This window comes from Elephas maximus, chromosome 15 (assembly GCF_024166365.1).
Source record: "Elephas maximus indicus isolate mEleMax1 chromosome 15, mEleMax1 primary haplotype, whole genome shotgun sequence".
NCBI lineage: Eukaryota > Metazoa > Chordata > Mammalia > Proboscidea > Elephantidae > Elephas > Elephas maximus.
Genome location: NC_064833.1, coordinates 81,963,139 through 81,986,054, shown reverse-complemented (window position 1 = coordinate 81,986,054; position 22,916 = coordinate 81,963,139). Strand labels below are relative to the sequence as shown.

The 22,916-nt window shown below is 41.8% G+C and overlaps 1 protein-coding gene across 1 annotated transcript in view; it reads left to right on the top strand.

The window, feature by feature from the left end:
* The window catches only part of CLVS1 (clavesin 1), a 223,879-nt gene extending 201,744 nt beyond the window's left edge, over positions 1–22,135 (top strand). The window contains exon 6 of the mRNA XM_049854250.1: positions 22,048–22,135. Within this exon, the coding sequence (XP_049710207.1) occupies positions 22,048–22,135 (88 nt within the window). The remainder of the gene's footprint in view (positions 1–22,047) is intronic.
* Positions 22,136–22,916: the final 781 nt, after the last annotated feature.

Here is a 22,916-nt window from a genome sequence, read left to right as displayed (position 1 = left end):
TTTGCTTCTATCAGCCATTGAAAGCCCTACAGAGCACAGTTCTGCTCCAACACACATGGAAGCACCACGACTTGAAACTGACTTGATGGCAACTGGTAATAGTGGTATATGTATACACATATATGTCTGTGTGTGCACATGTGTGGATCAACATATACATATGCACCTGCATACAAGCACACATATATAGAATACTTTTTTAAGATTACACCGATGATAAACTTTATGTAAATTTTATCCTAAGATCTTGACACAGAATACAGAATTTGATCCAGTCTCTGGATGAAGCCAACAGATTCTTCTTCCAGAGGTAGGGAGTTTTTGGAACAGTGCTGATTAAGTCTAACACTAAGAAGGAGAGTTTTAACCAGCACTCTTGAAGCATATTAAAAAAAAAAAAAATTAAAAAACTATTGCAGTTGAGTTGATTCTGACTCATAGCAACCCTATAGGACAGAGTACAACTGCCCCATAGGGTTCCAGGGAACAGCTGGTGGATTTGAACTGCCAACCTTTGGTTAGCAGCCGAGCACTTAACCACTACACCATACACGTTAGAGATCAAAAATTGCCTCCAGGTGCATTATTTCGTTATTTTCTCCTAATCTTAGTTGATGATGACAGCAGCTAGTGACAAGGGGCTCATGCTCTCAGGGAAAGAAAGCATCTTTCCTGGCATTTCTGGGCAAGAGCACGAGGGAGGACTTTGATACCTGGGCTTTGTGCCCATCTTTGCACCTACTACTGTGATCAGGAAGAGGCTGTCCTCTGGTTCTCCAGGCCCGGGCCATGTGCTGAGCCTGGTGCAAGGGCAGAGATGTAATCCTGAACTAAATGGGACTATTACAGAAAGGGAATTGGTGGTGTCCCACGGGAAGGGTGCTGAGTAGATCACCACTCCATGTCCAGTCCACACAGGAATGGCAGTTGGCCTCCAGCCTGTGTCAGGGAGAGGACAGCATCTTCTCACTGACTTTGAGTCTGTTCCTCTGGGCAGTACTATCGTAGGCAGCCACTGTAAGCAGAACAAACGCCTCCCGCAGAAACATTTCATACAAAATATTAAAGCTGTTTATAAAAATATATCTTGTCATTCTCCTCATATCAGGGATTTTTTAAAAAAATTTAATAGTGAAGGAGGTCCTTAGAGGTCATCTAGGGATTATCAGCCTTCTAACACCAAGACCTGGCCTATTGTCTCCCACATGGTGTACACAGAGATGTTAAAAGTTGTTGGCTACTGATGAAAATGCATTTATTAAATAATCACAAATGAATTTTATCAGGATATAATCAAGGCTATTTCATAAAATTACCGTAAGAGGTTTAATTGCAATAAAGACAGTTACTTAATGTTTTATCTAAATTTCAGTGTTATAGAATATAAGGGTGAGTTTTCTGTTAAGTCTTATGGAATAGTAAAAATTAAAACAAACGAAAAAAATCCGCCCGACCCTCTTCCCTGTTGCTGTTTACGTGAAATAGCCGAGACTAAAGCTCAAGCGTCCTAACTAGGAGGCTGAGGGGTTTCCTGTACCGCCACACTGCCACGGGCGTCCCCCCAAAGTGTCGCTTCTTACACGTGACAGATTTTACAGGTATAAATACATCTATGTGTGCATACGTATATACATAAAATAAGTACCTGATGTGCAGACGTGCCCCTTTCACATTTGTATTAAAATTTAAAACATATTTTTCTTCCTCTAATTACTATATTTAAGGTCCTGAGAGTCCTGCGGGGGGCGGGGGGGAGGGGAACAGCGTTACTCAACCTATTTTACCACAGAACTCCTTTGGCATAGAGCAGCTGATAACATCTCATAGTACACTTGAATCCCAGAGACTAGAGTATGGACAGCACTGCTCTGGTGTTTAAAATAGAAAGGAAGGAAACGGATTTAACTTCATGGAAAGCCCACTGGTTGGACCTTCACGACAATGTCCATCCTCATTAGTCCCAGGGGCCCCATCTCTGGTGTGCTGAGATATTTCTGTGTTTTGGTGTGGGCTCAATCTGCCATCCCTGCTATACAAGGAAAGGGATTTATATTCCACCTGATATTTCAGCCCCATTCAGTTTACTAATCTCCCGAATAAACATGCATGTGTCAATACTGAACGAGAAACTCCAAGCCTAATGGTGGCGGAGCCTTCACTTCTCAAAAGCCCAAAATTTACAACGGGCAGAAAGGTAAAATTTCTCTTCCCTGTGCATCAAGCAAGCAGAAAGGAACCAGCAAGAGGTGTACACACAGCCACATCTATACACCTGGACAAATGAGGTCAACTTGAGAAAAAGCAGAGCCAGTGTGGCTTCGAAGATCCTTGGCAAAGTGCTCCAAAGTGTGCCCAGTCTGAAGCAGAGAGCAATGGCCAACCCTCCGTGGCCGTAGCCACGCGGCAAGTGTTTCTCGAGCATCTGCCTGTGCTGGGCCCACAGGCTCCTTCCTGCCTTTCATGGAATTGAAAGATGAGTATCAGGAAAGGCCCTCAGCACAAAAGCAATAATGTTGCAATGTTGCATTGCTGGTCAGACAATGTTGCACCACCCAGAGTTAACGCACTCTGCTGCTAACCAAGAGCGTGGAGATCCAGGCCCACCCACAGGTGCTTGGGAAGAAAGGCCTGATGACCTGCGTCCAAAACACCAGCCACTGAAAGCCCCACGGAGCATAGTTCTGCTCTGAAACACATGGGGTCGCCATGCACTGGACTCAGCTTGACGGCCGCTGGTGGTGCAGAAAAGCACCGACGTTACATTTTGGCTATGACTTCCCTGCTAGATGTAGCAATACCTCTGCTGCCTTCAGAGTGTGTTCAGATTGAGTGTTTCTTCCCAGGCTTTTTTTTTTTTTTTTAAATATATGACATCATTCATATAAAGTCAAAACTTTTAATTCTTATGATTTCCGGGGCTCCTGAGTTAATTTTCAACGCAGCCAAAGACAGAGGTTGACCAAATGTGTGTAACGACTCCTCTTTTTATTTATTTATTAAACCTTTAACACTTACCAGGGACTCTGAAAGTTACTCATGGAAGAAGAGGCTTAGAAGACCCCAGCTGTGTGTCCTCTGGCAGCAGGAGAAAAGCCACATCCTACAGAGAAACCATTCAGCTTAGTCCACCTTATATATGAGGCAATTGGAGGCGCCAGTACATTTAGGTCTCGGCCAGCAGTAGCCTTCTCTTGATCCCTCTGACCAAACTCATTCATCTTTCTGTTCCCTAAATCCTCCTCCGGCCCCTGTCCTAGATGCACGTGGAAGAAGTGAGAAGATTTCATAGAGGAGTTGTGAGCCATCTGATTTGGGGGAGGGGAGAGCATGCCTGGCGTGAGTTCAGGTTCCTAAGCTGGAGGAAATTTTAGGTCAGCCATTTTCCCTCTTGGCTCCTGCCTGGGTGGTAAAAGTTAGCTTAACCATTTTCAGATGCCAGTGGAATTGGCCATGCCTTGGGTAACCTTTCAGCCTGCAGTCGTCTTTTTATGGGTTGAATTTATGCAGTTGCTGAGCAACTAGTTTCCAGCAGAAGTTGATACATCCTAGTGAAATAAAATCCATATGAAAAGAATGAGGTGTGGCAGTGTGGAAACAGCAGGGCCCTTGTCTCTGAGCCGTCAGGGCAAGGGCCCATTTTACTGTGTGCACTGGGAAGCAGATGTTCTGTGCTGCGTTCAATAAAAGTACGCAAAGCATCATTTCTTGGTGAGAGACTCCCAGTCTTTACTGTCCTCTAAGTTGTTCGGTGTCTGATTTCCTGCTCAAACAGGACCAGGCTTCTTAGTTTTGGGGTGTCAGATCCCACTCAGGCAACTAATGCCTTAAACGTTATCACTTCTAGAAGCAAAGATCTCTTGGTAAGCCATAAATGCTCACTGTTTTATGTTGGTTATGGGATCCTGGAGTGTTTCAGGGATGCCGACAGATTTGTTGTTAACATTTTTTAAGACATGAAGAAAAATAGTTGCCTTGCCTCCTTATTCAGACTGAAATGGATGTCTTGTTTTTACACAGCTTTCTTCTCTGCAGCTGACAGGAAGGCAGCCCCTCCTTACAAGCGCGTCCTCTGTAGCCATGCATCATTAGAGTGAAAGGAAATCCATGCGATAAATTTGGTCCGTGAGAAACTGAACAGCCTCAACACAGTGTGTACAGGGGCATGTTTCCTCTGCTTTTTAAAGAATGACATGCAAAATTGTACGATAAAGAGTCCTATGCTACTGGCAAAACAAAGAAATGGGGTTGACTCAGAGGGAAATGAACAGATGAGGGTGAACTCACTGGGTAGAGTTTCAAAAGCCAATCTCTTGATTCCTCACTCGTCGGTTCTGAAACAGATTCTCTTTGCTGAGGCACCGCGCTCACATACAGTTACGTGGAAATGGAGGTGTTGCCTCAGCCAGAAAGACAAAGAACATTCAAATTCTTGTGAACACACTGCTGTTTGCAAACATTTTGCCCAATTCCAATTAAGCTGATGTTGTCCATGCTCAGCATCCAGCCAGCCATCAATTTTCCCTATAAGCTTTAAGGAGCAGACAGACGAGAACAAACATTTGACATAACAGTGATAGAAACTCCCATGCAACGTCGTCCTTATAGACAGTGTGTTGCTTGTATCCCACACTGCAGTTCCTTTTCAGGTTTATGCAAACCTTGTTGGAGATGTCATTTGGTGTCCAAACTGCAAAATTGGCATTTTTATGTCAAGGCCATGAATGGGTGTTATACAGTGGCAAGCATTTCATTGGAAACTCCTTCAAGGCCCTTAGGATATGCCTCTCCGGGTCCCTTCTTTTCCTCTCTGTTTGTCTTTATTTCCCTCTTTTCTTTCCTTCCTCAGAATCCAACAGTCACTTTTTTCTCATTGATTTTTTAATTATATGACCTTGGGCAAGTCACTTAACCCCGCTGAGTCTCACCTTCCTTCACTATAAAGTGGGTATAGATAAAAAGATAGCTGTGTTGAATCAACTTCAATTCATAGTGACCTTATGTACAAAAGGATGAAATGTTGCCCGGTCCCGTGTCATCCTCACGATCATGGGCATGGCACGTCCAAGTCCTTCATTGTGGCTATTGTGCCAATACCTCTCACCAAGGGTCTCCTTCGCCTTCACTGGCTCTGAACTTCACCAAACACAGCGTCCTTCCTCTTCCAGTGATTGATCCTGCCTAATGAAAACAAGTGAGTTAGACGGTGCTCTGTTGTGAGCCATAAGGTTTTCATTAGCTAATTTTCTGAAGTAAATTGCCAGGCCTTTCTTTCTAGTTTGTCTTAGTCTGAAAGCTCCCCTGAAACCTGTCCACCATGACCCTGCTGGTATTTGAAATACTGGTGACATAGCTTCCAGCATCACAGCAACATGCAAGCCACCACAGTGTGGCAAACTGATAGGCAGGTGGGGATGCAGTGGATGTAATGATCTGCATAGCCTGGGGGCTGGCTGTTAGGGTCAAGGGACGGGAGATTGAGAAAGTAAACTGTGAAGCACTGTAGAAAGAGTGTGAGAAACAACAGCTTTCTGCCTTTCCCAGAATTCTACATAAGAATTTCCATTCTGATACAGTTTTGATTTCTTTCCAAATGGAAGCTTCTGACTAAAAATAAAATCTCCACGCCCCTAACAGAGAAGCTCTAATGACCAGGTGTGATGCCTTAAGGGAGATGTGCGTCGTTCCCAGTTGGAGGCTTAGACTTCCATGGGCCATTTCCCTCTGCTCCACCTTCATTTCTGCCTGGATGGTATTGGGCTCTTTGCACTCTTCAAGTCCCACAGCCAGATCTCCACCAGGTATAGTGGGTGTGGTGCAGAACGGGTAAAGCAAGGAGGGGAAGGGATTCTAGACACAGTCTCCTGCCTCTCTTCCCTCCTGGCTGCCAAGGAGGTCCTGTCTGCACAGCCCTTACTTCCTGCCCATCATCCCCATCCTAGTCCAAGCCTGGCCTCTCTGGCCTGGAGACGATTGCATCTTCCTTGGCCTTTATTAGTGTTGTGTCTTCCTTGCCAACCCTCTATTCTGTTATGCCCATAGCCTCCAGTGTAATCTTTAAAAATCATAGGGAGTCCACACCTCTACCTAAAAGCCTTCAAAGACTTCCCACTAGCCTCTCCTGTGGAAAGGCTACCCGCCTTTCTACCTCATGTAGACCCTTCCTGCCAAACTGGCCTCCTCCAATTCATTGTGCCAAGTGCTTTCCTGCTCCAGGGCTGCCCTGGCTCTGGGATTCTCGTCCTCTTGCTCAGAACAGACTCCTCATCCATCAGATCTGACTTACCATATTTTTATAAAATAATACATACCTTCTATGTTTGTTTGTCAACCTCTCCCCCCACCCTCAAGTATTTTCATAAGCACATTATGCTAATTTTTATACAGCAACCTGTAAAAATAAATTGGCATAGCAGACTTTTGAAAATACCTAGAGTGGGGAGGGAGCGGTTTACAAACTAACATAGAAGGCATGTGTTATTTGCATAAAAATAAGGTATCCTCCCACTCTCCAAAGCAGAGTTCTTCCTCCTACCCTCCCAGTGGGCTCTTCCATGCCAGTCCTGTGTTCTTATCACAGAACTCGGTTTTCTTCTTAATAACCCATTGTGGTCAAGTTGATTCCAACTCATAGCGACCCTATAGGACAGAGTAGAACTACCCCATAGAGTTTCCAAGGAGCACCTGATGAGTTTGAACTGCTGATGTTTTGGTTAGCAGCCGGAGCACTTAACCACTACACCACCAGGGTTTCGTTTCTTCTTAATAGAGGTCACAATTCTATAATTACGTATTTGTTGGTTTACTTACTAAATCTCCCGTCCATAGATTGTGTGCTCTCTGGGGGAAGGGACCCTGGGGTCTTATTCACCAGTATATGTCCCATGCTGAGTCTTGCATTTTTCCTAGTGTATAGTAGGTGCTCAAGACTTATTTCCTGGGGGAGACGGCCTAAGATGGCGGCTTAGTCAGGCAGATTGTGCTGTCCCCCTACAGCAAAGACACGAGAAACCAAGTGAAACAGATACAGATGACAGTCTTTGAACCCTGAGCAGCAAACAAAAGGATGAAGAATTAGCTTGAACATTGAATGGAAGGAGAAACTGGGTGAAAACAGCGAATGAGGAGATTTACAGATTTATGTCATGTTCTAGCCCTACTAATGTCACTTTGGTCCACTGGAGTGCACCCCACCAAGTTCAGAGGGGGTGTAATCATTACTATGCTCAGAAACTGGCTGGTGGCTCTTTGTGCCAGTCTGAGTCTCGTGAATGACAACCGTGTTCAAGGCAGGTGGTGTAAACCTCTGCAGACATTTGCTCTGTTGCTATCTTAAGTTATGATTAGTAGCAGAAAAAAAAATTTTTTTTCCAGGAATATCTGTAAGTCAGAAATGTATGATTTTAAATCCCTTTCTGACCCTCTTAGAACACCTAACCAACCAGTTGCAGAGTTGATTCTGACTCCTGGCAATCTCACGTGTGTCAATAGTGGAACTGTGCTCCATGGGGTTTTCAGTGGCTGATTTTTCAGAAGAAGATTGCCAGGCCTTTCTTCTGAGATCCCTCTGGGTAGACACAAACCTCCAACCTTTTGGTTACTAGCCAAATGTGTTAACCATATGCACCCCCCAGGAATTTCCAGAACGCCTCAACCCACATTCCATTCCTCAACATTCAATAAATGTGTACACAGCAAGTACCAAATAATTGTGAAGATAGTTGACTGGTTTAGATAAAGCGTGGGCCACTAAGACTTCAGAGACCTCACTGTGATACCTCGGGTTCCCACTAAGGATTTGGACATGACGCCCACCAGCAATGACCTGGAACACTCTCACGCCCCAGGTGTACTAGGTTGACTCTCCTTAAAGGAGTACTTTGGTAAGCTGCTCAGTTAAATTAAGAATACTTTAGTAATGTAAATAGACTACTGCTGTATATCCAGCTCCTAAATTTGCAGTCTCTTCTTTGGTTTTCTTCAAGTGGGGCAAACATGGATATCTCTTTTATCGGAGAGGGCAGTGCCTCAGTTATTCCTGAAAGAATCATACTCAGGAGAGTGTTAGTAAAATGATAAATAATCTCTCTTTCAGGAGCTGCAAGCACTTATATCGTTTCTCTTTCATGACCCTGTGGAGAGTATGGTAACATTTTATCCTTGTTTTATAGGTAAAAAAAAAAAAAAAAAAAACTGAGGTGGGTGAGTTAATAGGACGGGAATACACAGTTTCACAGACAGCAACAAATAATTTAAGCAGAATAACCATTTACAACTGCCAGCTTCCACTGTGGCCTTCCCTGGCCCCTTCTCTCATTCCTTCCTTGCTTCCTCCAAGCTCCTGGACTAATCTGTCTCCTGGCAGCTGAGCTCTGTTCTCAGGGCAAGTCTCATCTGCCCCCTTTCTCCAAATTTCCATATTGACTGTGGCAGTCCAGTACATGACCTTTCAGGAGTTTGGGTGAACACTGGACATTTGGAAAAGAGGATCTTCGAGTATATTTATATACTGTTTTAATCATTATAGATTAAGCAATGACTGCATAACTTAAAATTTCTTAGAACACTTTTTTTCTTAATGAAAGTCTACTATTTTTTTTTTCTGATTTCATGGGCTGTATCTAAAATAACCTTTTTATAAATAATAGATGATCATATCAACTATTGACTCATCAACATCAATGTGAGAAATGCTTCTATGATAAATATTTCCTGATATGAACATATGGATTCATGTCCTTTGGTTTCTTACCAAATTGTAGGTATTTCTTACACAGCATAACACGGTGTTTAAGAATGTAGATTACAGACTCAGGTCTGGGTTCAGGTTCTACTTCCACAACTACCTGTGGAATCTTGAGCAAACTAATCAACTTTTCTAAGCTTTGGTTTTCTCATCTGTAAAAAAGGTTATAACATCCACTTTATAAGATTATTGTAAGCATTAAATAAAGATGTTGTTACATGCCATCGGTCAGTTCAGACTCATAGCAACTTTATGTATAACAGAACACAATGTTGCCCAGACCTGAACCATCCTCACAATTGTGGCTATGTTTGAGCCCATTGTTGCAGCCTCTGTGTCAGTCCACCTCGTTGAGGGTCTTACTCTTATTCGATGACCCTCCACTTTACCAAGCATAATGTCCTTCTCTAGGGACTGGTCCCTCCTGATAACGTGTCCACAGTACATGAGACTAAGTCTCACCATCCTTGCCTCTAAGGAGTACGCTGGCTATACTTTTTCTTTCTGGCACTCTGTGATTTATTCAATATTCTTCGCCAACAGCATAAATCAAAGGCACCAGTTCTTCTGACTTCCTTATTCATTGTCCAGCTTTCACATGCATACGAGGTGACTGAAAATATCATGGCTTGGGTCAGGCTCACCTTTGTCCTCAAAGTGACATCTTGGCTTTTTAACACTTTAAAGAGGTCTTCTGCAGCAGATTCGCCCAAGGCAATACATCATGTGGTTTCTTGACTGCTACTTCCGTGGTCTTGATTATAGATCCAAGTAAATGAAATCCTTGACAACTTCAATATGTTCTCTATTTATCTTGATGTTGTTTATTGGTCCAATTGTGAGGATTTTTGTTTTCTTTATGTTGAAGTATAATCCATATTGAAGGCTGTAGGCTTTGATTTTAAAATAAATATAAAAATAAAAAACCAAACTCATTGCCATTGAGTCCATTCTGACTCATAGTGACCCTACAAGACAGAGTAGAACTTTCCAAGGAGAAATGGATGGATTCAAACTGCCAACCTTTTGGTTGGCAGCCAAATGTTTAACCACTGTGCTACCAGGACCCCTAAATAAAGACATTAGAGGCTAAATACTTAGTGTAGGGCCTGGCATTTAGTAAATGTTCAATAAATGACTGTGGATGATGATGATAATGATGATAAACAGCTGTGGAGCTGTGAAACTGTCCTGTGGGTGATAATTCTAAAAATATTCAAATGAAGTGTGTGCAGAAATCTTTTCCAAAACAACCTCAAGGTGACTTCAAATGCAGCAAGCAAGAGTCCCTGAATGCTGATTGTAGTTTCTGTGCACATCTGGAAGGCTACTGATGAGATTTAAGAGAGGAGGGTGGGAGCTAGTCTCTGCAGCAGGAGACTGTGACCTTTGTAGAAATTTGTAGAAATAAACCACTTTAAATAAACGGAAACACTTTAGCAATGACCAGGAAAGTGGTTATTAGGTAGCACCTGGCAGCTTTGAATGCAACATTTGGAAACTTACAGAAGTGAAAAATGTTTTTAAAAAAGTAAATCTTTTTGACTTGTGAAACCTAAATGTATTGGGCAAATATTAATTTCAGGAATGGCTTTCCATGTCCAGCTGAATTTGGGTCCATCCAGAGGCACCTCGGAAGAAAGGCCTGGTGGTCTGCTTCCAAAAAGATCAGCCACTGAAAACCCTGTGGAGTACGGTTCTATTTCCACACACGGGGAGGTCGCCGTGGGTTGGAGCTGACACATTTCCACACACGGGGAGGTCACTGCGGGTTGGAGCTGACACGACAGCAACTTTTTTTTTTTTTTTTTTGGCTTTTTTGCTTAAAAGGAGGTAAAAACAAATGCTGAGGTAGAGAGGTCCTTAGGCTATTTGAGCAATTTTTTTTTTTTATGAATTTTTTTTTTTGAATGCTGAATTTTTATGAATCCTGAATTGTAGAACTTTAAAAAATGAAGTCTAGTTATTTTAAAGGCCAGATGATGGTTGTAAGCAGTCTGGTAGAGTTCATGAAATCTTGGTGCTCAGTATGTCATCTTGTCCAAGGCCATTATTTTTTGTGGGGCCCCAGAAGTTGAGTGTGCTGCCCCTATATCCACAGTGAGTAGTGACCGGTGTAGTGAACTACCCTTAGTCCACTCTGTCTCTCAGAGGGTCTGCTGCACTCAATAGCGAAACACAGTTTGTATTGTTGCATAAAGTTAATGTTAGTTTTGCTATAAAACAAACATACACACAAACAAACAAAAACCCACTGCCATCGAGTCGATTCTGACTCATAGCGACTTTATACATGGTCAAAAAGGAGCTTCTTTTTTCTCTTCCTGAAGTTTTATTCATATTATTTATTCCTTTACAAATAAAATAAAGGTCTAAATGATCACAAATCAGTGGACTCTAAACTAATGAACTTTCTTTCACGTTAGACTTCAAGCAACAACAGTGATACTCAGAAGACTGCGCTCATGTCGCACGGGTGCCGTGTGAGGATTGCATGGGTGAATGCCCGTGATGGCAAGGTGGTGATGCTGCTTACGGTGTCATTGCTGAGGCTCTTTACGATGACCATAAATTTCTAAGCGAGGGTTAATATCTTATTCTAGGCTCACCCAAAAGCGCAAGGGAGTAAATGAGGTTCTGGACCAGTGCCGTCCAATAAAAACAGAATGTGAGTTACAGAAAACCGGTTGCCAGTGAGTCGACTCCGACTCGTGGCGAGCCCATGTGTGTCAGAATAGAACTGTGCTCCACAGAGCTTTCAGTCACTGAGTTTTTGGAAGTAGATCGCCATGCTTTTCTCCCAAAGAGCCTCTGGGTAGACTCAAACCTCCAGTCTTTTGATTTGCAACAGAGCACGTTAAATATTTGTGCCACTCAGGGACTCTGTGAACTATGCATGTGCTTTTACACTATCCAAAAACCACATTAAAAACTAAAAAATAGGGGAAATTAATTTTAATAATATATTTTATTTAACTAAATGTATCTAAAATGTTATAAATTCAATATGCAATTATAAAAATTGTTAATGAGATATTTTATTTTTTTCATAGTAAGTCTTTGAAATTCAGTAGGGCTATTACCTTTACAGCGCCTTTCAATTTGGACTGGCTTAATTTCAAGTCCTTAATAGCCACATGGTGGGAGAGTAGAACTGCTTCATAGGGCTTTCAAGGCTGTGACCCTTCAGAAGTAGATCTCCAGGCCTTTCTTCTGAGGGGCCTCTGGGTGGCTTTGAATAGTCAACCTTCTTGTCAGCAGCTGAGTACTTAACCATTAGCAGCTCTTTACTGTGCAATGTTGCTCTAGTTCCCCTTAATTGTGAGCCCAAGTCGACTAAAACAACCTGCTTTCATTCTTTCTGAAGGTGCGTGTGTTTTCTCTTGGCTCCTTTTTCTTTGTGATAAGATGGGGGGTCGGTGCCCAAGTCCCTCACATTTCAATAGGAATATGTTAGGTTTTAAATTTGAGCTATGGTGTATATAGTTAAGAGCTGTGAGTTGAATCTTTGGCTCACTCTAAAAATAGTTCACTTAAAAGACTACTAAACTACTTGTTTTTCTTAGATTGGTTTCTTTATATTTCCAGTTCAGTAAATTGTGGCAAGTTGTATTGTCAAAGTAGAGAGAAGTTTATTTTTCATTTGTTCACTTTGATAGGGAAAAGATTTGCTGCTTTATACGAGAAATACGTAGGATTATCTCCATTTTTAATTGATTCACTTCTCTGGTTAGTAAACATTCATTGCTCCCTGTGAGCACAATCATGACATCTGCCAGAACGATCCTGATGATGAAGAATCTGGCAGCTGAATGGAAGAGCAGGCATCTTAGAAGTATTTCTCATGACTCCATTTCAAGGGCATTATTGAGAGCTTTATAGTACAGAAAAAAAGAAAAAAAAAACTCACGGCTTTACACAATTGAAAACAACTATAAGTATATTGGACCAAAAGCTATGTAAGTATTAATCAGATAGACATTTCTGTGTTACTTCTAAAAATTACAAGCTATAAAGTAAGGTAATAAGGTTAGCTTTCCCATGGAACAGTCTCATCTCTTATTTTACGTGTTTGAAATATGAGTCTTTAATTCACCTCTGACGTGTTAGTCCTTCCCACAGTGATAGGACGCCTGAGGCATCAGCACACACAGTTCTATCGGGTAACTTTTATCATGGAGATGCAGGCCCTTTCAGTTACATTCATGCTTTGCAGCTATGTCCAGACCTTCATTTTCTTGTCTGTAAATGGGGAAGAATGATGAGCTAAAAACTAACAAGCACTTACACCAAGCTACCGCTAGTCCACCACACTCTCTTCCACGCTGTCCTGTGTCCATTTTACAGATGAACAAACGAAGTCCCCTGAGATCACAAAGGGAGAGGTGGAGACATCATTCAAACCCTGCCTGGAGATCCTCCGGGGAATTTCCTGGAAGCTTGATGTTATTGGGGGAGAAAAAGACTGAATAGAATTAACCAGTGAATCCTATACAGATATTATATATATGTGTGTGTGTGTGTGTGTATTTATATATACAGAGGGTCCCTGGGTGGTGTGAATGGTTAAGTATTCTGCTACTAACCACCAAAAGGTTGATGACCAGTTTCAAGCCAATCAGAGGTGCCTTGAAAGAAAGTCCTGGCAATCTACTGTCAAAAGACCACAGCCATTGAAATTCCTGTGAAGCCTACCTCTACTCTGAAACACGTGGGTTTGCCATGAGTCAGAACTGACTAGATGGTAACTGGCTTGGTTTGGTTTGCTTAAATGTGTACATATGTATACACACGTATGTATGTATATGTGCATATATACATGTGTATGTATGTGTGTATGTATATACACACATGCACACAGCCACACATATGACAGACACAGACATGAGTGGTATGAGCACCAGCTACCAAGCCTCAGAGGTGATTCAGGCAACATCCACCATCTTGGGACATTGCCTGAATCACATCTGAGGCTTGGTAGCTCTGGTTCTAGGACTCTTGGTGAATGCCTGGGATTTAAGGGTGGAGTTCCTGTGTTCCTATTTGGGGTCCCCAACTGAAACCAGGCAATGAGAGTTCATTAATAAGAAGAATATGTGGCAGTTGTTAGCTGTTGAGATAATGTAGCTGCTTAAAACTTTGGAGATGAACCTCTGCCAGAGAAGCACAACTCTTGGACCAGCGTAATTCTATGCAGATAGACTGGTTCATCGCCAAAGCTTTCCATTTCCTTCCTGTTCTTCCCTGGATTTAATAGCCTTTGGAATCAGTGAAAATTAAACCATAGCCATAGATCCTTGATGATATACAGTAGGGAATTTCCAAATTTTGGGGAAAAAATAAGCAAAAGTTGGAGGGTGGGAGAAGGAGGAGGAGGAAAAAGAGGAGAAGCATAAGAGGAGGGGATGAATGAGAGAATAATAGTAGAAAAACAAGATGTGGCTATCAAGGCTAGAATGTGTCCTTTGTGAGGGCTGCCTGCTACACCATTGAGATAACCATGACTGAAATAACTTAAATCGCCCCCTTGTCTGCCCTTGGGGTTAAGCTGACTTTTCGTGTTGGAAAGAGGACCCAAGAGAAAAGTCTTAGACGTTTATTTTAGCAAAAGGGTTACGGTCTTTGTGAGAAGGCAAAACCATTGGAGCGATTATCACCAAAAAGAATCTGGATAAGGAAGCCTCACGGTGAGTGATTGGAGGACGGTGAATGTACTGAAGGCAACGTCCCCCAACGCTATTTAGCAGTGGGAGAGACATTATTATCAGTGAGCCGTTTTCTCAGAGGATAATCTGACTCAGCTAAACAAACTGAGGGCAAGATTTAAGAAAAGTGTTTCCCTTTGTTTTGTTAAAAAAAAGTAGTACAATATATATAACATAAAGTTTACAATTTTAAGTATTTTAAGTGTGCAATTCAGTGACATTAATTATTAATTACATTCACAATTATGTGCAACATCACAACTATTTATTTCCCAAAGTTTTTTATCACCCTAAATAGAAACTCAGTACCCCTTAAGCAATAACTTCCCTTTTCTTCACTTCCTTATTTCCTCCCGCCCCTGCCTCCCTTCCCCCCATTAGCCCCTGGTAACATCTAATCTACTTTGGTCTCCGTGAATTTGCTTATTCTGAGATAATTCAGAAGGATCACACAGTATTTGTCCTTTTGAGTCTGATTTATTTCATTTAGCCTAAAGAGTGTTTAAGGTTTATCCGTGCCATAGCATGTATCAGAATTCCACTTTTCATTGTGGCTAAATAAAAAAATAATATCCCATTATATGTATGTATTACATTTTCTTTACCCGTTCATCTGTTGATGGCTAGCTACTTGGGTTGTTTCTACCTGTTGGCTATTGTGGATAATGCTGCAATGAACACTGGTGTCCGAGTATCTATTTGGGTCTCTGCTTTTAACTCTTTTGGGTGTATACCTAGGAGTGGAATTGTTGGGTCATCTGATAGCCCTGTTTAACTTTTTGAGAAAGTGCCAAACTTTTTTCCACAGCAGCTGCACCATTTTATATTCTCACTAGTTAAGTACAAGGGTTCTGAATGCACTACGTCCTCACCAACACTTGTAATCTTCTTTCTTTTTTTTTTTTGATAATAGCCACCCTGGTGAGTGTGAAGTGGTTTCTCCCTGGGGTTTTGATTTGCATTTCCCTAATGAGTAATGATGTTGAGCATCTTTTCATGTGCTTACTGGCCATTTGTATAGCTTCTTTGGAGAAATGTCTATTCAAGTCCTTTGCCCATTTTGTAATTGGGTTGTTGTTTGTCTTTTTGTTGTTGAGTTATAGGTTTTCTTTCTGTGTTCTGGGTATTAAACCCTTATCTGATATATGGTTTGCAAATATTTCCTCCCATTTTTAGGTTGTCTTTTCACTTTCTTGATAATGTCCTTTGACGCAAAAAAAAGTTTAAATTTTGATAAAGCCCAATTTATCTATTTTGTCTTTTGTTGCTCTTATTTTTGGTGTTGTATCTAAGAATCCATTTTGAAATACAAGGTCCTGAAGCTTTATTCCTATGTTTTCTTTTAAGAGTTTTGGCCCTTATATTTAGGTTAAGAGATCAGCTGCTAACTAAAAGGCCAGCAGTTTGAATCCACCAGCTGCTCCTTTGAAACCACTGTCCTATAGGGTTGTTATGAGGTGGAATTGACTCAACATCAATAGGTTTTTTTTGTTGTTGTTATTTAGGTTGTTGATCCATTTTAAGTTGATTTTCATATATGGTGTGGGGTAGGGGTCCAACTCCATCCTTTGTGGTAAGCTTTGATATCAGGAAGTGTGAGTCTTTTTTTTTCCTGGCATGTTTTGGCTATTTGGAGCCCCTTGAAATTCAATATGAATTTAAGAATATGCTTTTGCACTTCTGCAAAAAAAGCCTGTTGAAATTATGATAAGGATTGCATTGAATCTGTAGATGTTGTTGTTGTTGTTAGGTGCCGTCGGGTCAGTTCCAACTCATAGCCACCCTATGCACAACAGAATGAAACACTGCCCGGTCCTGAGCCATCCTTATAATCATTGCTACGCTTGAGCTCATTGTTGCAGCCACTGTGTCAATCCACCTCATTGAGGGTCTTCCTCTTTTCCACTAACCCTGTACTCTGCCAAGCATGATGTCCTTCTCCAGGGACTGATTCCTCCTGACGACATGTCCAAAGTATGTAAGATGCACTCTCGCCATCCTTGCTTCCAAGGAGCATTCTGGCTGTACTTCTTCCAAGACAGATTTGTTCATTCTCCTGGCAGTCCATGGTATATTCAATATTCTTCACCAACACCACAATTCAAAGGCGTCAACTCTTCTTCGGTCTTCCTTATTCATTGTCCAGCTTTCACATGCATATGATGTGCTTGAAAACACCATGGCTTGGGTCAGGCGCACCTTAGTCTTCAGGGTGACATCTTTGCTCTTCAACACTTTAAAGAGGTCCTTTGCAGCAGATGGGTCAATGCAATGAGTCTTTTGATTTCTTGACTGCTGCTTCCATGGCTGAATCTGTAGATAGCTTTTGGTAATATTGACATCTTAACAACATTAAGTCTTCTGATCCATGGACAAGGATGTATATCTATTTATTTAGATCTTATTTAATTTTTTCAGTAATACTTTATAGTTCTCAGTGTCCAAGTCTTTTACCTCCTTGGTTAAATTAATTCCTAGGAATTTTATTCCTTTTGGTGCTATTGTACATGGATTTACTTTCTTAATGTCTTTTTAGATTGTTAATTGCTGGCGTATAGAAGTTGGCTTCTTTTTTTATGTTAGGTTTTTGTGAAGGCAACATTTGCTTTATATATTTTTTTTCTAATGAATTTCAAATACTACACAATATAGTGTGTTCTTATATCAACGATTATTGTGTGAGCAGGTAAATGCAAATATGTCATGTTGAAAGGAAACAGGCTGGTCTTCTCAGCCAGGAAAACGGAGAAAGAGAAAAAATTGTTGTTTGGTTCCTCATGCTCAGCACCTCAGAACTGTTCTATTTTTACCTGTCATTCACCCAAGACATACAGTTTATTGGCTGAGATAAGACAGCCTGGATTCTGGATCTCTGCTCTCTGTACATGTATTGAAAGAAATAACATAGATCTCCAATTTAACCCCCTGTGAAGGAGAGAGTCAAAGTCGATTACCTGAACAAGGACTACAAATGATGAAACTGTGTGAAACGTACATTTTTCCTTCCTTTCAGAGCTAGCACCCCCCCTCCCCCAAACTGTCTCTCCACTTGGGTAATGGGACGCCTGTCATAGCACCCTGTGGCTGTCTCTGGATCTATGGCTGGAAAACCGACACAATGTTTTCCCAGTCCCTGGCATAGAGCCAGAGAAATTCACAAACACTTCTTAGCATGAGTGTGAATAAATACTTTTCATTTGAAAAAAACTCATTACTTAATTATTTGTTGATTTTTTTTTTTTTCCCTTAAAGGCAGGGAAAGTTTGGAGACAAATCTGATGCTCATTAAAATCACAGATTATAATTTGGAGGGATAACAAATGTCAAGACCTGAGAGGATGCAGATAGGGTGGAAATACAAGGCAAATCCAACAACATGGAATTTAATGCTCAACCACACGCATTCAGGATGGGAGAGAAATGGCTTAGCAGCAGCATGTGTAAATATAGCCAAATTTTGCTTGGGCGGTATTACGTGAGTGCCAGAAAGGCTAGTGCAATTTTAGTTGACCTGAACAAAAAAAGTGTACAGAAAAAGCAAAGGAAGCAATAATTTCACTCTATTTTGAGGTGACACAAGAAGTATTTTGTTCAATTGTGGGTAATTTAGTTGATAAACAGATTCAGACGCCTGCCAGGTAGTCTGTTTTAGAGACCTGGGCACAACAGGAATCCGGTTGGTCTCGGGGGGGTGGGGGAGGGCTGGAGGGAACCAGCTAGAACTGAATACCTAAAGGGCTGTTATATTATGTAAAAGGGACAGATGACACGTACTCTAGGGGCTCCAGCAGGCAAAACCAGAAGCAGTATATGGAAGTTTCTGAAAGACAGATTTGAGTTTAGTGTAAGGAAGAACTTTCTAGCAAAGTTGTCCCTTATTGGAGATTTCCCATTAAGTTAATCTAGATGAGTCAGTAAGGTTCCTTCTAACCCTGTAGCTGAGATTCACTTGCCATGTTATAAAACAAAGTCAACTTCCATGAAAATCTGTTGCCATCAAGTTGATGCCGACATTAACAGAGTGAACTGTTCCATAGGGTTTTCTTGGCAAATGCAGTTTAATGTTTCTAATATCCTCCATTGTCATAAGGATCAGTGGGGCAGAGCCCTTAGGCAGGATGTATGAGGAGCTGGAGGGGGTGGACCGTGTGGGCAGGTGTGCTCCTCTGCTTACTCATGCTTGCTAATGTAAGGTATGCTTTGAGGCACTGGTCGTTCAGTGGTAGAATTCTAACCTTCTGTGCGAGAGGAACCAGGTTCAATTCCCGGCCAATGCACCTACTGTGCAGCCACCACCCACCTGTCGGTGGAGGCTTGTGTGTTCCTATGATGCTGAACAGGTTTCAGTGGGGCCTTCCAACTACAATAAGCTAGGAAGAAAGGCTTGAGGATCTGCTTTTCAAAATGAGCCAGTGAAAACCCTCTCGATCCAACAGTCTTATTGGCAACTGATGACAGGAATGGAGCAGGACTGGGCAGCCATTCATTCGGTTGTGCATGGGGTCACTGTGAGTGGGTGGCCTGCTCGATGGTAGCTAACAACGTTTATTCCAATGCCTTTGGGTTCCTAGTTTTTGAGTTCTTTTATATAAGGCCCTCCTCCCACCTGATAAACCAGGCTCAACAAAAACAAAAAGGGAATTGTGTAGGAAGTACGTAAAAGACCTGAGGCTAAAACACTACCTGGGGGTTCCTCTACCCTGTCCCAGCAGCAAATGAATCCATTTCACTTTCAAAGGTTAAGATTGGCCCCTTAAGTTGTGCGGGATGCATGGACTGTTGGAACGGATTCATATTTAGAATATAAGCTACTTGTTCTGAGACAATTGTACTGATTTGCTTGTTGATTTCTTTATTTCATGCTTTCTGCAGTACGTGCATATCCTAAATGTAAATCAGAATCTTAGGTAGAAAATTATTCCTATGGTAAGCTGGAACCAAAAAAAAAAAAGCCAAACCCAGTGCGGTCGAGTCGATTCCAACTCATAGCGACCCTACAGGACAGAGTAGAACTGCCCCATAGAGTTCCCAAGGAGTGCCTGGAGGATTCAAACTACCAACCCTTTGGTTAGCAGCCGTAGCACTTAACCACTACGCCACCAGGGTTTCCAGGTAGGATGGAAGGAACACTGAATGTTTCAGCTAAATAGCTCTGTGGCCTAAAGTACACCCAAGAGCAGTGTTGGTAGGAAAACTGCTCTTCACTCTCTATCTGTGTCACTTCTCATATACTTGACTTATTGGTCTGGTCCCTTAGTTTTCTTTTCCATCTATAAAGTGGAGACAATACTAGCACCTCCCCTTAGGGTTGTTGTGAGGATGGAATAAGTTAATACCTATAAAGCCCTTAGAACAATAGTAGGTGTATATATAACTAGTATTAGTGTTATTATACATGTAAACTGTGCTCATTTGCACAATCTAACACCACTATTTCCTTAATGTTTTAAGTGATTATTTTTAGTATGCAAACATTTATTGAATGCCTATTGTGTGCAAAGCCTTTATCACCTTTTCTATAAGCAGAATAATAATTCCAGTTTTAATCCATATTATAACCAAACCTGTTGCTGTTGGTCGAATCGATTCCAACTCATAGTGACCCTATAGGACAGAGTAGAACTGCTCCATAGTATTTCCAAGGAGCAGCTGTTAGATTTGAACTACTGACCTTTTGGCTAGCAGCCTAAACTCTTAACCACTGAGCCACCAGGGCCCCACCCATATTATAAATCCAGGGAAACTAAAGATCACTACTGCTGTTGCACTGGTGAGAATGGACTGCTCCACACACGGACAGATAGTCTAAGGATTCTTTCTCCTGCCCGAAAAGCCATTATACTCGTATTCTTTGTACTGGCAAAGGAATTTATTTTAGCCATCAAGGCTAATAAACCAAAGAAAAACCTGTTACTGTCGAGTCCATTTCAACTCATAGTGACCCAATAGGACAGAATAGAACTGCCCCAGACGGTTTCCAAGGAGCTGCTGGTGGATTTGAACTGCTATAACTCTTAACCACAGTGCCACCATGTCTCTATTAAGTCTAATGTTTTCCAACCAAAGTTATAAAAAATATAAGAACTCCTGGCACACACCAAATATTTTAAGCACATTATTTGCTTTAGTCCTTATCAGCAACTGTGGAAGGTAGCCAGGAGTTCTTTCTTTTTACACTTCAGAGAATGAAGGCCCAGAGAAGATCAAGATTGCCCCCAAGGTTTCCCAGCCAGTAAGCGGCAGAGTCTACACTTAAGATCTGATCTGAAACCCTATGGTCCTAACATCATTCACGAGGTTCTTCCCATGACCCCAGGAAACAAAGGCTCTCACAAGTACTTTGAAAAATTAAAAATCCAACAAAGTTTGCCTCTACTCACTTCCAGATCTACAGAATGTTTAGACTTTGGGGCCTAAGACCACACAACTAGCAAGGGGCAGAGTTTTGGCTAGAACACTTGTATTCCTTTTACCAGCATAAGAAATTTCTGCAAAGAAGATTCTAGGATGCCTCTTTCCATAAAAGTGTGGCACAGAAAACACAAAAGCATGAAACACTGAAATATAAGAGAAAAAAATGGAAAAACACCTCTATGTAGTTGTTTTGAATCTTGGTTCAAAAGCAAAGTGGTCTATAGGGTTGCTGAGTCAGAATCAACTTGACGGCAACGGGCTTGATTTTGGTTTATATAAGATCTGATTTCCCTCCGTATTAGTTTCCTAAGGCTGCTGTAACAAATTACTACATACTGGATGACTTAAGACAACAGAAATTCATTGTCTCACAGCTCTGGAAGCCAGAAGTCCGAAATCAGTGTCAGCAGGGCCATGCCCTCTCTGAAGGCTCTAGGGAAGACTCCTTCCTTGCCTCTCCTAGCTTCTAGTGGTTGCCTTCCATACTTGGTTGGCATTCCTTGGCTTGTGGCAGCATAACTCCAATCTCCGCCTCTGTCTTCACATGGCCATCTTCCCTCTGTGTCTGTCTGTGATCAAATATTCCTCCTCTCATAAGGTCACCAGTCATTGGACTAGGGCCCAACCTACTCCGATATGGTCCCTTCTTACTTGATGACACTTTTGTGGACTTTCTTTCCAAATAAGGTCACATTCACAGGCTCTAGATTTCTTAGTTACCTAGTGCTGCTCCAACAAAAATACCACAAGTGGGTGGCTTTAAAGAATAGGAATTTATTGTCTCACAGTTTGGGAAGCTAGAAGCCTAAATCAAGGCTTCGGCTCTAGGTAGTCCCCGGGGTTCCTTGGCCTTGGCATCCGCCTTCTTCCAGGGTATGTGGGTCTGTGTTTATTCTGCTCTTTTTATAAGATACCACTCAGAAGGGATTAGTTTTAGGACCCATCACCCACCTTACTCCAGTATGGCCTCATCAATATAAAAGAAAATCTGTTTCCAAATAGGGCTATATTTACAGGAACAGGTTTGTATTTCAACACATCTTTTGGGGGTTATAATTCAATCTATCACATGAGTGGACATAAATTTTGGGGGGATACTTTCCAGTCCAGTACACCCCCAAGTTCCCGAATGGTTGCCACCATGAATTATTTGTAATGGTGTCTTTTTCCCACCCATCTTACTAGATCTCAGTCTGTGGTAGAAGCTGGGATGCTGAAACATGAGGAGAAGGGAGAGAGCGAGAACACCCAGCCACTCCTGGCTCTGGACTAAACCCGAGTTACCTAGATGCTCTGCACAGCGCCAGCCTTCAGTGGTTCCAGCCACCCAGGAAGCACATGTGCAACTGACCCTCACAGACACGTGCATCCGGCTTGACCCACACCCTCCACTCTGCCATCCAGTAATGACCGTCACCAGCCATCGGTCTGAGCAGCCAAAGTTGAACAAAGACTTGAGAGACGTTCTTTTTCAGTGAGGGGATTGGAGGATGAAGCAAGGCATTCATGTAAACAACAGTCCCTCCTTCCTTATTTATGGTATTAAATGAATTGAAAAAAAGAGAAGCTAAATTTGATGCCCATTCGGCTTTAGGACAAATATTTTTCTGAGGCTTTGCACAGGGACCTTCTCAGTTTTTGCAAATTAAGTGCATTTTCAAGTAAATACATCCGAATTAAACTGTGTAGACACAATTGTCAAGTTTAATGTAGTACAAAGGTAATTTCCATTCTTACTGAATTTTTTTCTTTGACCTCATCACCAGCATCAAATTGTCCAGCCTATGAGCATGTTCTCATAGCTCTAGCTATTTGCAGAGTGTGAATCCTGCAAAAATGATTTTGATGTCATATCATTTACTAAGCCACCGGATAAGTATAATGAGCTGACTTTAAAAGAAGACACACACAATTTGTAATAAGATTATTTCATCTTAACAATGTGATTTCCCACAGGCAGCCCCTGAACCCATTAGTCCAGTGTTTGTCTGCAGAAAGGAGAATCTCACTGAAAACACATGTCAGTGATAAATGAACCCATTCAACTTGTATCA